This window comes from Xyrauchen texanus, chromosome 15, assembly GCF_025860055.1.
Source record: "Xyrauchen texanus isolate HMW12.3.18 chromosome 15, RBS_HiC_50CHRs, whole genome shotgun sequence".
Taxonomy (NCBI): domain Eukaryota; kingdom Metazoa; phylum Chordata; class Actinopteri; order Cypriniformes; family Catostomidae; genus Xyrauchen; species Xyrauchen texanus.
Genome location: NC_068290.1, coordinates 24,458,993 through 24,477,013, shown reverse-complemented (window position 1 = coordinate 24,477,013; position 18,021 = coordinate 24,458,993). Strand labels below are relative to the sequence as shown.

The 18,021-nt window shown below is 36.6% G+C and overlaps 1 protein-coding gene across 5 annotated transcripts in view; it reads right to left on the bottom strand.

Moving 5' to 3' along the window:
• otoa (otoancorin) overlaps positions 1–17,073 on the bottom strand; it is a 47,267-nt gene extending 30,194 nt beyond the window's left edge. The window contains exons 1-11 of one of the 5 annotated variants that reach the window (XM_052143861.1): positions 17,038–17,073; positions 15,786–15,875; positions 15,613–15,663; positions 3,847–3,934; positions 3,518–3,609; positions 3,088–3,109; positions 2,583–2,622; positions 2,341–2,464; positions 1,910–1,978; positions 1,441–1,631; positions 1,141–1,307 (exon numbers count right to left, since the gene is read on the bottom strand). In XM_052143861.1, coding sequence (XP_051999821.1) covers positions 1,141–1,307; positions 1,441–1,631; positions 1,910–1,978; positions 2,341–2,464; positions 2,583–2,622; positions 3,088–3,109; positions 3,518–3,609; positions 3,847–3,904 — 763 coding nt within the window. In that variant the 5' untranslated portion in view covers positions 3,905–3,934; positions 15,613–15,663; positions 15,786–15,875; positions 17,038–17,073. Of the gene's footprint in view, positions 1–1,140; positions 1,308–1,440; positions 1,632–1,909; positions 1,979–2,340; positions 2,465–2,582; positions 2,623–3,087; positions 3,110–3,517; positions 3,610–3,846; positions 3,935–5,053; positions 5,073–7,121; positions 7,141–7,992; positions 8,176–15,612; positions 15,664–15,785; positions 15,876–17,037 lie in introns of those variants that run through there. The other 4 variants (XM_052143860.1, XM_052143862.1, XM_052143863.1 and 1 more) reach the window with 4 other exon arrangements.
• Positions 17,074–18,021: the final 948 nt, after the last annotated feature.

The following is an 18,021-nucleotide window of genomic DNA, read 5'->3' as shown; positions in this document are numbered from 1 at the left end:
AACCATTTACCAGTGGTTTTGGCACTGTGAGCAGGTGCCAGGTCGTGCTGAAAAATGAAATCTTCATCTCCATAAAGCTTTTCAGCAGATGGAAGCATGAAGTGCTCCAAAATCTCCTGATAGCTAGCTGCATTGACCCTGCCCTTGATAAAACACAGTGGACCAACACCAGCAGCTGACATGGCACCCCAAACCATCACTGACTGTGGGTACTTGACACTGGACTTCAGGCATTTTGGCATTTCCTTCTCCCCAGTCTTCCTCCAGACTCTGGCACCTTGATTTCCGAATGACATGCCAAATTTGCTTTCATCCGAAAAAAGTACTTTGGACCACTGAGCAACAGTCCAGTGCTGCTTCTCTGTAGCCCAGGTCAGGCGCTTCTGCCGCTGTTTCTGGTTCAAAAGTGGCTTGACCTGGGGAATGCGGGGATGTTTCTACTCCAGACTCAGTCCACTGCTTCTGCAGGTCCCCCAAGGTCTGGAATTGGTCCTTCTCCACAATCTTCCTCAGGGTCCGGTCACCTCTTCTCGTTGTGCAGCGTTTTTTGCCACACTTTTTCCTTCCCACAGACTTCCCACTGAGGTGCCTTGATACAGCACTCTGGGAACAGCCTATTTGTTCAGAAATTTCTTTCTGTGTCTTACCCTCTTGCTTGAGGGTGTCAATGATGGCCTTCTGGACAGCAGTCAGGTCGGCAGTCTTACCCATGATTGCGGTTTTGAGTAATGAAACAGGCTGGGAGTTTTTAAAAGCCTCAGGAATCTTTTGCAGGTGTTTAGAGTTAATTAGTTGATTCAGATGATTAGGTTAATAGCTTGTTTAGAGACCCTTTTCATGATATGCTAATTTTTTGAGATAGGAATTTTGGGTTTTCATGAGCTGTATGCCAAAATCATCAGTATTAAAACAATAAAAGACCTGAAATATTTCAGTTGGTGTGCAATGAATCTAAAATATATGAAAGTTTAATTTTTATCATTACATTATGGAAAATAATGACCTTTATCACAATATGCTAATTTTTTGAGAAGGACCTGTATATAAATTGTATATTAGAAGTACTTTAACATATAACCACATTCAAACCTGATTCAGATCTGTTTGGGTGATAAAAGATATTGGCTGCTAAGAACTTACGGATGGTGGGCTTGCCATTCTGTAATTTATGAGGCTCAGCACTGGAAACAGGTGGTTTTAGAAGGCAGGCAAATTCTTTCTCTGCAACTCTCTCTCTGACCCACCCTATAATTGCATTCCTCTGTTCCTCAGAGAGAATGTTGAACACCTCACTAAACATCTTCATCCTAGAGCATAATGAGGAAGGACAAAACAAGCAAGCAAACAAACAAACAAACATTTACATGAAACATAAAGAATCAGTAAAACATACTTTGAAAAATAGTGTTAAATAAACTATTGAGTAAACAATAAACTCACATTTCAGCCAGGTGAGAGATCTGAGATATCGGTGGCAGTGAGAAGTTAGATGGAGGCATTGTTACTAGGAATGGTTTAGCTGCCCATATCAGTTTCACGAGATCTTCTTTTACAAAGTCTGTTCCATTTTGTACGATGGCTATCCAGGAAAGAGGAGCCACGAATGCCTGCATGAAACAGCTATGGCTGCCCTGTGCATGCATGTAAAAAGAAAAGGAGTATGAGAATCAGAATCAGAAAGAGAGACAGAGAGCAGTTTATTTGTTAATGTACTGTAAACTACAGGATTTCTATAAACCTTTGAACATACCGTATGTATGTTCTATTAATCTGACATCAAAAAGAGTCTGTTTTTAGATGAGGCATTAAGCACAACATAAGAGTTACCTAACTCTGAACACTTTATTCAGGTAAAAATAATTATTTTTAGGCATATTCTATTTGTTTTTTCTATTAGCCTGGAACTAACCGGAATATCCCTTGTGAGCTCGATCAAATGGCCCATGTTGGTGCAGTTCCATATCTTCTCTGTAATGTTCTGAATTTGTGGTATATTTCCCATCAGAGGAAGAACATAAAAGAAAGGCAGAAAAATAATTAGGATATTTGGGAGTTCTGTGCAGGTATCTTCCTGTGATTCACTATTTGATTCAAAACGCACAAGGGGAAAGAATACTTCTTTTGTGGATGTTCTACTTTGGTGAGGTAAAATAATGTATAAAGAGCCTATACCATGTCTTTATTCACTTCTTAAATTGCCTAATTTGTATTGTAGAGTTAGGAATAGCTTTTGGAAATACTGGAAATATTGGTGGGTTAATATAAAAGCAATAGAAATCAATGGAAAGTCATCATATTGATAGTGATACCACAATGTGTGTGTTTTAGAGAGAGTCTTACCCAGATTGGGTTCTGCTCATCTGCAGTTTCATTGGAATACAGGGTGGAGTGAGAGGGGAAGGGTTGGGGGATTGAAGAGAGAAGCTCAGGAATAATAGAGATAGGGTTCTCCATCAAATAAGAGCTGGGGGAAAAGAAAGAGGGAATATAAGAGTTAATAAAAAGTTTTCCATATAATGTGAACATTATTCAAGAATACACCTCAGATATAGTTGCTCTACCTGAAAAAAAAAGCACTCTACCTGTTCAGTGAATTGTCCATTAAAACAGGCACTTGGTAACCTAAAACAAAACAACCACATCAGTCAACAAAAGACACAATGCAAGGCTTAGAAACACAAACACTCTCTCATTTAGTCTTTTATTCTATGCTCATTGTGACTGAAAAAAGGGAAAAGAAGACATACAATGGTTCTAAATCTATGAGACAGCATTGTATATAATACACTGTAAATGTAATCTGACATAAAATGATCAGATTAGATTTCAGATGCCAAAAAAACTCAAGAGGACTAATCAGTTTTGTTTAGGATACTGAATGCTTGACTGAAACATGATTCTTTCCAGGTGTATATTCAAATCTATCCTGCATTGTTTCCATGGATTCTTGCATTTGCATGTGGCTTATGTAATATAGCTCTCTCCTGGATTTAGTGGAAAATTAAACATACTATAGATCATGACTGTGTCATGCCAAATGTGTGCCAATTAAGGCCCTTAGTAGCCTTATATATTCAGACATTTTACCTCTCTTGGAGCATGTGATCATCTTTTAGAGAGAGAAAAAAGAGATGCTATTATTAATGTGTTATTTGTCATACTGAATAATACCCTTACAAAGACACGCACGCACACACACATACTTATTAATCTTATTTAATGTTAATTTCAACATATACTATCACATTTTTAACAATAAAAGTAACATTAACAATAGTTAATGCATTTGAACTAACAAGATTTATAGATTTATAAATTAACGTTATCCATGTCTGATAAATGTTGTAAAAAGATATTGTTAATTGCTAGTTTAGGATTCAAGTTCATTTACTAATGTTAACAATAAACCTTCAAAAGCACTACAGATCTTTTTTTTTTTAAAAGATACAGTAAAAAGACTATAATGAAATGTCACAAAATTTTCAGTTGAAACTTTAACCAACGATTGGTAAGTTACCAGTTTTCTGGCCATTTCCTTGAAGTCTGGGGGCAGTCTTGGAAAGCTTATTGTTGATTGGTTCCCTGATGCCATCATACCCTGGGACATTGCTGTAAAGGATAAGAACACAGTATTATACTTAAATACTTAATTATTATATATAATAAAAAATAAAATCAGTGCACCTGAAGTTTAATTAAAGTTTTTGTTTTTAGTTGTACTCCCACAAGCTGACAAAACCTTTTTACTGAAGCTGGAAGATGTATAATCTAACTTCTGTAAAGGGAGTTTATAGTTAGAATTAAAACATTGTTGTCTTGATTTCACCAAAGATGAGACCAGTTTACCTGTAGCCCACTGGGCAAGAAGTGACAGGATTAAAATCCTGCTGTATAAAGACAACATTTTGCCCCCTCTTCCTCTCCAGATGAGGCTCTATGGAGATACAAAATGGATTAGAAGGTTGTGATGAATCTCATTGCAGTGCATATCATGGCTGTACAGTAAGTGTAAGAACATTGAAAACCCGGTTTTCATCAAACACTGACTTGAATGTTGGGGTTGGGGAAGGGGTTATGTTTATGTCTATGGTGGTTTTATGGCCCAAATGAATACACAGTGTTGGAAAGTAATGGATCGCATGTAATCTGGATTACATTATAAGATAACAGAATCAAGTACCTGTATTTGTAATCAGAAAATATTACATATTAAAATGTGCATCATCAGATTACAGTTTTGATGCGCTATTGAAAGTATGAGTGGCAGTGTTTCAAATGAACTCACATCCACCTGTCCATAATTATACATTCTTCTGTAAAAATGCATGTTGCAAACAAACATTTTAGAGGAGTTGGTAACTTGACCAACTTCTTTGGTCAAAAACTTCTTCTTTGTACCATGCAGGTTTCAGGATGGCCAAAAAGTTCAAATAAAAATCTGTCATTGGTTAGGGCCACTCCTACTCATTAATTATTATAAGGAGGCTCAGATCTTACATCTCTGCGTTATATCTAGAAACATACACTTGTTATTGATTTCAAAGCTGGATAAAACAAAAACAATAGTCCCATCTCTATTACTAAATAGCAACAATTCTCTTTAAATGAAAAATAAATGCGTATTATCATTGTCTTCCATTTTGGGTAACATAATGATTTTCCATTTGTTCTTAGTGAATGACAAGAAAGTTGCTGTTTTATTTTATGTTCACCAATGTTTAATGAAAAGAGTGTTAACTGTTAATTGATATATTTAGCAAAACATGCTATGAGTAATCCAAAATAATCATTAGATTACAAAAAAGTTATTGATTACAATTTTAGTGTAGGGATTATGTCAGAGGTCATCTACCCAACACTCTGAATATGTAAGGATATAAGTCATTATATTATATAGTGTAAACGTGTACATATCTGTCACGATCCCTTGTTGTCCGCCCCGTGTTTTCACCAGTCCTTGTCAAAGAAAACTACACTTCCCATCTTTCCTTGCCCTCACCACCTGCCAGCACTCACTCATTGTTTTCACCTGTTTATCGTTTAGTTCCATTACCTTGTGTATTTAAACCCTGTTTGTTTTCCTTTCCCTTGTCGATCGTTGAATGTTGAAGCTTATGTTCTTTGCTGATGTTCCTTGTCCATGTTCCTTGTCCATGTTCCTTGTCCATGTTCCTTGTCCATGTTCCTTGTCCATGTTCCTTGTCCATGTTCCTTGTCCATGTTCCTTGTCCATGTTCCCTGCTGTCTGGTATTTAGTTCGAGGTTTCTGTGTCCTTCGTGTATGTTTTGATGTTATCTCGTGTTTTAGTTCCTTTTTCCCCTCGTGGATCTTTATTTTGTTCCTGTGTTTGTCTGATTATTATTGCTTGTAAATAAAGTACCGCAATTGGATCCGCACTTCCCGTCTGCCTTTTCCTCACTTCATAACAGAACGATCTACCCACAATGGATCCAGCGGTCCAACAGGCCAACTACCAGCTGCTTTGCTTGAAGCAAGTGGACCGACCGGTTGAAGACCACATCCAGGACTTCCTTGAGCTGGTGCACGTCTCGGACTTCCCGGACTCAGGGGAAAACTTCTTCAGGGGAAATTTGAACGCGTCGCTGAAAGAGCGGTTGCCACCGGCTACGCGCGGCCCTTACTCTACAGGAAATCATGGAAGAGACTTTGCTGGTCAGTGGCTCGCCACTCACTGTGGGCGTGGCAGAGGAGGACCCAACCTCACCTCCCACAGTGGTGACTTTCTACTCGCCCATGGCTCTTCCCATCACGCCTGCCCCGCCTGTCAGCGAGCCAGAGCCCACGCCTGCCCCGGCCTGTGAGCCAGAGCCCACGCCTGCCACGGCCTGCGAGCCTGAGCCCCCGTCAGCCACGGTCAGCGAGCGTGAAGCCACGCAGACCAAAAACAGCACTCCCACGTCGCCAATCTCCTCCGCCCGGAGGAAGAGGAGGAAGGGAAAGGCCTCTGCCCTCCAGCCTCTGCCTGCCACAGCTCCGTCCCCAGAACCCCCCGTGGCTCTACCCTCAGCGTCCCAAGCTTGCGCATACCACGGTCAACCAGCCAGAGCCAATAGCCTCCGACATCAGTGAGCCAGCGCTAGAGCCTCCTACGGCTCCACCTCCCTCGGCTCCGCCTCCCGAGCCTCCTATGGCTCCGCCTCCAGCGCCTCCCGAGCCTCCTACGGCTCCGCCTCCAGTGCCTCCCGAGCCTCCTACGGCTCCGCCTCCAGAGCCTTCCAGGTCTCCGCCTCTAGAGCCTCCTACAGCTCCACCTCCCTCGGCTCTGCCTCCCGACCCTACCACGGCTCCGCCACCCGAGCCTCCCTCTGCTCCGCCTCATGAGCCTCCCTCTGCTCCGCCTCATGAGCCACCCTCGGCTCCGCCTCCGGAGCCTTCGACGCCGCCACCTCCCTCGGCTCCACCTCCCGAGCCTCCCTCGGCTCCACTTCCCGAGCCTCCCTCGGCTCCGCCACCCGAGCCTCCCTCTGCTCCGCCTCATGAGCCTCACTCGACTCCACCTCCCGAGCCTCCCTCGGCTCCGCCACCCGAGCGGATGAAGTACCGCAATTGGATCTGCACTTCCCGTCTGCCTTTTCCTCACTTCATAACAATATCTAGTTATCAGTGGCTGCTTTTGTATCTGTAATGGGTTATCCGAAACCCTCAGGTGTAACACATGTGGACAGTCCAGACATATTTGATTACAAGAAAAACAGTTCCATTTAAATATCATTGGTTTGCATAGTGTAAAAATCCTGAATAATATTAAAACATGGTACATGTAAATACTGGACATACTCAAATGTTTAGTTCAAGATTCTGTCAAAATATTTACTGCTGCCTTAAATGCTTCAGTAAAATCCAAATTGCACTTTGTTTATTATTGATTAAATTACTTATTTGTATTACTGTTACAGAAAATCACTTTGATACTCTGAAAACTCTAGTAGAAATAAGACAAATTATTGTGACAAGTAAAATGAAAACAAAAATATTGTCATGACATAATGATGAAAAACTTCTTACATTGTAGAGGACAAAATCCCTTGAATTTATGGAGATTGGTTAAATGAAGATTAGGTAATGATTATATTTTCTTCTGCAATAACAAGAAACATACCAGTGTGCATGTCCTTTTTGTGTTGTTATCGTATAAACTTGGCTCTCATGTTCCATTGTCACTATGGTTTTTGTGGAAAAGCCAACCAACTCTCAGATACTGCCTATATAATCTACATCTACCTATGAGGATTTGGCATGACTGCTAGGATACCTGCATGAGATCACTCTCAAAGGAATACAGCTAAAGAAAAACATAGCCTTCTGTTCAGACTCACCACAGCAGTATGACATGGCAAATCATAACAATTTCATAAATGATTGGGTTTCCTATGATTTGAATAGCTTATTTGCTTTTGCCCTTGAGTATCATGTTGCTCCACTGCAACTTTACAAAGGATTAACTGAGCATACATTTATGATGCATTTCACTCTAATTATTTTTCTTCATACTGAATTAACAATTTAAATTACATCACTTTTCATCACTGTTACAATTTTAAGGGTTAGGTCAGGTAGAAATAGCTCTTTGCAGCTTGTAGGTTAGGCCTACTACCTACAATGTATCAAATATTCCCTCTCCCTTTCTTGTTAAACCACATTTAAAACACTGCGAACAATCAAAATCACTTCTTCTGTTTATCTTCTCTGTTATTATTCTATTTATTTTTCTGTTAATTTACGAGTAGACACATTGTATTTTTAGGTATGATAACACGCAATGATCTATAATTAAATACAAAATTATGAAATATTGAAATAATATTCCTCTAAAAAAAGCTTTCAGTCTTAAAAAAATAAAATAATTTGTGAACATATTACGTTATTACTTTTAACAGTTTTAATTATTTACTATTTCAGTAAAAATGGTTCCCATCAATACTGATATTAAACACAATCATTATATTTTAAACAAAACTTAGCTAGCTTACCAGTACTTTATTGATGACTTCAGTTAAAGATTATACATAACAATTTGATCCAGGTACTCACTATTATTTCTCTTCAGATGACTCAAGGGTATATGCTTCAGATAGCAGACTGTCTGTTGAACAGGTAAATGCTGAATTCATTAGAACAAGGTTAAGTCCTCTCTAGCCCTCCCCCTCTGTAATTTTGTAAATGATATGTGCAGGAGTGTCAGATAAATGAAATGGCATCTGTGAGAATATTGTTTTTGTGGGCACAGTATTTTTCATTCATCATCTGGACATTTTTATTGCAATTCCATAGTGATTTAAAAGAATGTTCAGGTTCAATACAATCTTAATCGACAGCATTTGTGGAATAATGTTAATAACCACAAAACATCATTTTGACTTATCCCTCATTTACATTTACACTTTTTTTAAATAAAGATTTTACTTTTATAATGAAATAAATTCATATGGTGGCACAATTATATTTTTGTCAACAAAAGGCATTTCAAATATTTAAGCATACGCCTTCAAATCAAAAGATTATTTTAGATCATGAGAAACATTTCAGTCAAGTGTTTCAAACCTTTTGACCGGTAGTGTGTATATATATATGTTTATATATATAAAGTGGTCAAAGTAATGCACTTACTATAATAAAAAATAATGCAAAATGGTGCCAGTATATGAACGTTAAAATACATAGGCCATACATGTTAACATGATTTTAGTGTAATAAAATCGATTACTGACATTATCTGTGTAAAATTATATTCAATACACGAATTACAGGGTATTTTGTTATGGCAAAGATATTGTAATATTGTATATATACACTTTATTTACAGTTGAAGAAGTTTACATACACCTTCAACTGATATCAACTGATCCCTTGTTGTCCGCCCCGTGTTTTCTGTTTCACTCAGCACGTCACATTCCATGTCACGTTTCCTTGTTGTCCGCCCTGTGTTTTCACCAGTCCTTGTCAAAGAAAACTATACTTCCCATCTTTCCTTGCCCTCACCACCTGCCAGCACTCACTCATTGTTTTCACCTGTTTATCGTTTAGTTCCATTACCTTGTGTATTTAAACCCAGTTTGTTTTCCTTTCCCTTGTCGATCATTGAATGTTGAAGCTTATGTTCCTTGTCCATGTTCCCTGCTGTCTGGTATTTCGTTCGAGGTTTCCGTGTCCTTCGTGGATGTTTTGATGTTATCTCAAGTTTTAGTTCCTTTTTCCCCTCGTGGATCTTTATTTTGTTCCTGTGTTTGTCTGATTATTATTGTTTGTAAATGAAGTACCGCAATTGGATCTGCACTTCCCGTCTGCCTTTTCCTCACTTCATAACAATATCTAGTTATCAGTGGCTGCTTTTGTATCTGTAATGGGTTATCCGAAACCCTCAGGTGTAACACATGTGGACAGTCCAGACATATTTGATTACAAGAAAAACAGTTCCATTTAAATATCATTGGTTTGCATAGTGTAAAAATCCTGAATAATATTAAAACATGGTACATGTAAATACTGGACATACTCAAATGTTTAGTTCAAGATTCTGTCAAAATATTTACTGCTGCCTTAAATGCTTCAGTAAAATCCAAATTGCACTTTGTTTATTATTGATTAAATTACTTATTTGTATTACTGTTACAGAAAATCACTTTGATACTCTGAAAACTCTAGTAGAAATAAGACAAATTATTGTGACATCATTTTGACTTATCCCTCATTTACATTTACACTTTTTTTAAATAAAGATTTTACTTTTATAATGAAATAAATTCATATGGTGGCACAATTATATTTTTGTCAACAAAAGGCATTTCAAATATTTAAGCATACGCCTTCAAATCAAAACATTATTTTAGATCATGAGAAACATTTCAGTCAAGTGTTTCAAACCTTTTGACCGGTAGTGTGTATATATATGTGTCATGAACCCCGCTCCCTCGCTCCGCCCCCTTGAGCTTGTACGCTCTTTTTCGTCCCTCGGGCTTCCACGCCCGTTTTGCTCGTTCGAGCTTGCACGCTCGTTTTTGCTCCTACGAGCTCACATGCTCGTAGACAATCTCCCCGGGCACACATGCACTCCGCGAGCGTATTCGCTCGCTTCCCGCTCTCATCCAGAACATTATGACCACCTGCACTCGTCCCAATCACCACGTCATTGTTTACACCTGCACTCGTCACTATATATTCCACACGCATTCGTTTCTCCAGTGTTGGTTATTGTATTTAGTTTCCCGTGTCCTTGCCCCCCGCTAGTCTCGTCTAGTTCTGATACTCCTCTTGTTTTCCTCTTAGCTTGCCAGCTCCTCGTTCCCCTAGTACCCCTGTCTACTCCCTTTGTAAGTTTACCCGCCTCTCGATCCTGTTTACCCCGGCTTTGACCCTCGCTCCCCTCGACTACTCTCCCAGATTTGCCCCCCTTTACTGTCTTTGATTCCCCGGCTTTTGACCCTACGCTTCCCTCGACAACTCTTCACTAGATTTGCCCGTTTGTACTGTTGCCTGCTTTTATTGTTGCAATAAAAGCAGTTTGTTGACTTACATTGTGACTGTCTCATCTTGTGTGTGTGTGTCCGGGTTACAATATGTTTATATATATAAAGTGGTCAAAGTAATGCACTTACTATAATAAAAAATAATGCAAAATGGTGCCAGTATATGAACGTTAAAATACATAGGCCATACATGTTAACATGATTTTAGTGTAATAAAATCGATTACTGACATTATCTGTGTAAAATTATATTCAATACACGAATTACAGGGTATTTTGTTATGGCAAAGATATTGTAATATTGTATATATACACTTTATTTACAGTTGACGAAGTTTACATACACCTTCAACTGATATCAACTGATAATTAAACTCAGTTTTTCCACAATTCCTGACATTTCTTCATAGAAAGCATTCCCTGTCTTAGGTCAGTTAGGATCACTACGGCATTTAAAGAATGTGAAATGTCATAATAATAATAGAGCGAATAATTTATTTAAGCTTTTATTACTTTCATCACATTAGTGGGTCAGATGTTTAAATACACTTTGTTAGTATTTGGTAGCATTGCCTTTAAATTGTTTAACTTGAGTCAAATATTTTGGGTAGCCTTCTACAAGATTCTTGCAAGAAGTTGCTGGAATTTTGGCCCATTCCTCCAGAAAGAACTGGTGTAATATAAATATATATAACGACTCCAAATGCCGAAGTGTCCTTGGGCAAGTCACTGAACCCCAAGTTACTCCCAATGGCAGGCTTGCACATGGCATGGCAGCTCTGCTGCCATTAGTGTATGACTGTGTGAATGGGTGATTGGGACACAGTGTAAAGCGCTTTGGTAACCTCTAAGGTAAAAAAAAAAAGCTTATATGAGTGCAGACCATTTACTATATATATATATATATATATATATATATATATATATATATATATATATATATATATATATATATACACACACACACACACACACACACACACACACACACATATATATATACACATGCAGTTACAGTACTGTGCAAAAGGTTTAGGCACTTGTGAAAATATTATATAGTGAGGATGTCTTAAACAATTATGCCATTAACAGTTTTCATTTATCAATTTACTTCATACAAAGTCTATTAAACATAAAAAAGCTAAATCAATATTTGTAATGACACGTCTGCCTTCAAAACAACACCAATTATCCCAGGTACACTTGGACACCTGGTTTTTCTTGGTTGTTGGCAGATAGGATGTTCCAAGCTTCTTGGAGAATTGGCCTCAGTTCTTCTAACTATTTAGGCTGTCTCAATTACTTCTGTCTCTTCATGTAATCCCTGACTGGGTCGATTTTCATTGGGGGGATATGTGGAGGCCATACCATCTGCTGAAGGGCTCTCTGTTCTTCTGTTCTATTCTATTTGCGAAATGTTTGGGAGTCTAGTACATATATGTATATATCATATTGGAATGTACAGCATACGTAACTTTATTTTTTGGGGGAAATCAACATTTTGTCATAAATGTTGTTAACTGAGCTTAATGCTGTTAAATTGTTTGCACCCAGAATATTTCTTTAAATAGATTCAGAGAAATGTAGACTTAATCATAAAGATTCCTCGTATTATTTAAAAAATGGAGGACTGGAAGGTGCTTTAGAGCTTGTTAAGTAAATGTTATTGCAATTGTATATTTGAGGTTAATGAGTTTATGTACTAAAGTCATATGTTACAACACTATAACAACGATTAGCTCATTTCTATGTGAATGAGCAGTAACTTTATCAGGTCCCTGGGTGACTTGTTATGTCCAATAAGAAACATTTAGTCTGTACAATAGTTCACAATTGGGTTAACTAAGCAAAATGTAATCTGACATTCAGCTGACTGGACAAATATAAAAAGTCAAATCTGAATGCAAATTAATAGGGAAAAAGTAGTTCATGTTCCATTAAACATAAACACTTGCTTAAGGCTTTCACCTATAGGGGAAATTATAAAGCGAGGGTGGTTTAACAGAATAACAGCCACATTAATGAAGTGAACGATAGGTACATTATCATAGCTGATGCATTTCTGCAACTTACATGCTCTGTCTACATTAAGATGTCTTTTCCTGCATGATAAGTAACTAGTCATATATGATACTCGTGGTAACCAAAGCAAGCCAGATGGCACATTTAGTGAATCAGTTTTATTTTCTTAAAAGTGTCAAATAAGACTTTTTCTTTTTATTATAATTACTTCTGTACTAATACAGTACAACATTTTATATTTTATAAAGCATTTTATGTTTATCATTTTGGTAGAACTGTATTGTCAGGCAACCTAAAAATGTGCTTCATGTAGAACCTGGTTCTATTCAAGTCAAAATTATTATTTCAGATAACTAAATCAACCGGAACACATTAGGTTCCATCAACGGAAGTACTATTTAACGGTCAGATCAAGTAGAAATAGTACCTTTAAGTAACAAACCCCTTTTACAGTGTAGAATAAAAATAATTAGTGATGTCAGCGACAGAAACATTATGTCTCTACATACATAAACAGCAAGACCTGTTCAATTTAGCTCAGTTCATTTTTCATCTCTGTGGACTCATTTAACAAACAAGCCTGGACTGCCATCTCCCCTGATACCCAACACACTAATTATTCCTGATAATAAAGAGGTGGTAAAGATTCTTTTTAAATTCAGTTGGTAAGTGTATACAGAATGATAGTGACAGACACACATTTCTAAGCATTTTTCTTTTATTAAAAGAGAATTGTATGCACCCATAATTTGATATTTTCAAATATAACTGATATTCACTTGTGTTTTAATTTATTTTGACAGTCCTGGGTTGCAGAAATAATCTGAAAAAGAGATATGTTTACCTTAATGTGAGGGCATAAAATATGAACATACACACTACCTGTAAAAAGTTTGGACACTTGAATTTATAGAAACCTTTTAACCTAAAGGCTTGTGCTCAAATGCTTACCATAATTTATAATTGTAATACTAATCAAATAAATGAGGGAAAACCAGCCAGCCAGCAAGTGCTCAGCATATTTGGGAACTAATTTAATACAGTTTAAAAAGCATCTCGTGTTTACACCTCATAAGGTTGTTGGAGAGAATACCAAGAGCATGCAGAGATGCAATTGAGGCAAGGGAGGCTACTTTGAAGAATAAGAGAAAAAATAAGAAATAAGCAAACTAATAATAAAATAAGATGGTTTTGATTTATTTAACATCTTTTGCTCCTTATACATAATTCCCATATTACATTTGTGTTAGCCTATTTCATAAATTGACGTTGTGATGACTTACCTATTTTTATAAAGTAGAAAATAATATAAGCTAATAAAGAATGTGTGTGTGTGTGTCCAACATTTTGACTGCTAGTATATAATAGTATATATTCATAGATATACACATATCCAAACTACTTGTTAGACTACTAAAATAAGATGCATTACAATGTAATTAAAAAACACAGAAATTTACTACAGGAGAAATGTATATTTAGGCTACATATTGGCAGAGAAACAGACAATTATTTATGCTGAACAAATAGTTCAATTCACAACACATAATGTGAATATAAAGTTATTGTCTATGTGTAAAGCTATAAATGAGCAAGTTCTGTAGAACTGTAATGTAGAACTACAGTCCTGTAGACGTTCTTGATGTACAAGTTAAGAGTTGGTGGCAAATACTCAAGTCTCAAGTGATGTTTTCTCTTTGTGCTCCTTTTAGACTTCATTGTTTTGGCCACTTATTATTCGGTCAGCGACAGATATTGCTCTTATGGAAAGAAATTGGTACTTTTATTCACCAAAGTGGCATTCAACTGATCACAATGTATAGTCAGGACATTAATAACGTGATAATGTACTATTGCAACTGGAAAATGTTTTTCAGACCTTCTTAATTGTCTTCAAAGAGTTCTCATCAAAAAATCCTCCACTTGCATCAATGACAGCTTTGCAGATCCTTGGCATTCTAGCTGTCAGTTTGTCCAGATACTCAGGTGACATTTCACCCCACACTTCCTGTAGCACTTGCCATAGATGTGGCTGTCTTGTCAGACACTTCTCATGCACCTTACAGTCTAGCTGATCCCACAAAAGCTCAATGGGGTTAAGATCCTTAACACTCTTTTCCAATTATCTGTTGTCCAATGTCTGTGTCTCATTGCCCACTCTAACCTTTACTTTTTGATTTTCTGTATCAAAAGTGGCTTTTTCTTTGCAATTCTTCCCATAAGACCTGCACCCATGTCTCCTCTTTACTGTTGTACATGAAACTGGTGTTGAGTGGGTAGAATTCAATGAAGCTGTCAGCTGAGGACATGTGAGGCATCTATATCTCAAACTAGAGACTCTGATGTACTTATGCTCTTGTTTAGTTTTACATCTGGCCTTCCACATCTCTTTCTGTCCTTGTCCTTTGTCTTTGAAGACTGCAGTGTCTTCGTTTTTTTTTTTTTTTTTTGGCAATTTCAAGCATTGTATAGCCTTCATTCCTCAAAACAATGATTAACTGATGACTTTCAAGAGAAAGTTTCTAGAGAAAGAGATTAGTTTCTTTTTTTGCCATTTTTGACCTAATATTGACCCTAAGACATGCCAGTCTATTGCATAGTGGCAACTCATAAACAAACACAAAGCCCGTGTTAAGCTTCATTTAATGAACTAAATAGCTTTCAACTGTGTTTGATATATTAGCAAGTGATTTTCTAGTACCAAATTAGCAATTCAGCATGATTATTCCAGGATAAGGTGTTGGTGTAATGGCTGCTGAAATCTGTCTAGATTTGATAAAAAAATTCTTTTTTTCAAATAGTGATGGTGCTGTTTTTTTTTACATCAGTAATGCCTTGACTATGCTTTGTGATCAGCTGAATGCCACTATGGTGAAATAAACTACCAATTTCCTTCCAAAACAGCAAAATATGTACATTATTATAAACCTTTGGCCGCCAGTGTACTTTCTTGGCAGGACTTTTCAACAAAGAAACTTTTAAGAAGGAACAAATGTATTTGTGTATGCAGGCAGTAAATATGTTACCCACAATTATATAAAAGTATAATGCGATATCTTATGAGGCTGCATGATCTTTATGATTAACACAAAGCAGAACGACTCACCTTAAAAAGTTACTCAATAGATTTTCAACATCTTTCTTTTATAATCTTGACCTAGAGTAAAAGAAAGTGAAAACAAACATAATCATGGTTATGAGGTAGGTGGATAGAAATGTAGCCTGCTCAAATAAAACTTGCAAACTCATGATCAACATACAACTGTAGAACATTTATACCTTGAACTGATGCAATTTTTACAGATTTTCAGGGCATAAAGCACCAAATTCCAGCATCTCTGCCATACTGAGTGTACTCCATCCAAACACCTAATGTAGATGAAACATTTACATTTATGGATTTGGCAGACACTTTTATCCAAAGCTACTCACAGTGCACTTATTACAGGGACAATCCCACCAGAGCAACCTGGAGTTAAGCGCCTTGCTCAAGGACACAATGGTGGTGGCTTGTGGGGATCGAACCAGCAACCTTCTGATTAAAAAAATTTAAAATAAAAAAATAAACAAAATTTTAAATAAAAAAATTGTTTTTTTATGTGCTTTAGTCCACTATGCCACCTCCACTCATTTCTATTTCTTGTGAACAGTATTTTCTTTATCAATAAACAACAACAAAAAATAATAAATGGAATTTTCTCATCCAAAGAATTGACTTTTCAATTTTTTCCCAGCTTTTTATTTTGGCTTGAAAAGTTTAGAATAATTTGTAAATATCATAATTTTGCTTACATAATGTCCTGCTTAACTTACTTGGTGTTTAACCATGTTACTTACTTATCGTGTTACTTACCTGATGTTCAATAGGCTCTAGGTTTGGCAAGGTATTATATCTACAATAGAGATACTGAGTGACTCAATCTGTTTATCGATGAGCTTTTCCCCCTGGATGATATCATTTACCCTGTTGTAGCAACGCGTTTGATTAAATAGCCTAAACTCAAAGGGAATACAACAATAACACAAATGATTCTTGCCTAACTCTCTGGATTAATTTGAGTTAATTTCGACCCCATCATTTCACAAATTTAAAAAGGTGGCATTTATTTACTCTAATGCTGTTTCTCACTGGTAAGTGATAGTTCTCATTTCATGTTAACAATGCTGATTCTTTCTTAATATGGGCTGTTTGGTTGTAACTAAACGATAAACGAACCTTAAATGCTTTTTTGTTTTGCTTGGTGATGGTTCGAAATGCGGTGGAACGGTGGTGGATTAAGAAATGTATGCTAGCATCTTGAAAATGTTTCAGGTCAATACACAAGAACACAAATCCATGTGTTGACATTGCATTAGGACTACAGTTTGTACCTGCTGTGACACGATCATACATATATTAGGAGCGAATTAGATCAAATTAAGAGTGAATTTTCTAAATGTACTGACAGAATGTCAGTAGGCTAATCTAAAACACTAAGAGTAAATAAGAAGTACAGAAACAACCCATAAAAACACAAAATGCTAACAATACCTAGTGCCGCAATGAGTGAAGACCGTACAAAATGACAGATAAGCAAGCGTATGCAGTTATTCCAAAACTGTGCAGACTCTGACCTCTAGTGATAAAACCATGATCATGTGAAGAAGTGACACTTCCTTAATGAGGTAAAATGTCCTCTAATCATACCACATACATACACTTGCTTAGAAGTCTGAGCCTACATAATCTAAATTTTTAAATATAATGTATGTATATAAAATAATACCAAAATGTGCCACTATATAGGCTACATTTAATTTAAATACAGTATGTATGTTGTGCCATAATGTATACTATATTATAATATAATATAATATAATTTAATATAATAATATAATAATGGTGGTACATTCACATGACTCCACATAATGTGTTTTTTTTCACACTTATTTAATTATAATTATTAAATTTTTTATTGTATGCAACCACAGATGCCTTTGATCCTTAGAGTAATAACTGATGTGACTGAATCGGGTTGGTTTTTCAGCAGCAGCAGCAGAGGCTCCTATGGCAGGAGTTTACTTTGCAGAGCTAGAAAATAAAACAAGGTTATCTTTTCTTGATTAATTAATTTTAATAAACAATTATTTTATATCTGCAAAAAACAAACAAACAAACAAAAAAACATTAACACTGTACTAAATACTTATTTGACCAGCAGATGATGAAAGCCAAAATGATTATGCCAAGATTGGAAGCAATAGGCCAATCTATGGAGAAGATAATTCACCAAAACAAAAACTTATACAATAATTAATACACAGGTATTATTTAAACGACACTTGCTTTTAAGATAAATGTTTAATAAAAAAAAAAACAGAACAAAATGCATTCATTCTATAAATATTAGTTACCAAAAAAATAAGTTCTAATGGTCACATGCTTGTTTCACAGTGGGGATCCAACAGTACAGTTTGTAGCTGTTTTCTGCAACCAACAGTGCTATTAAATATTCTCTTTGATGACAGTGTGTAA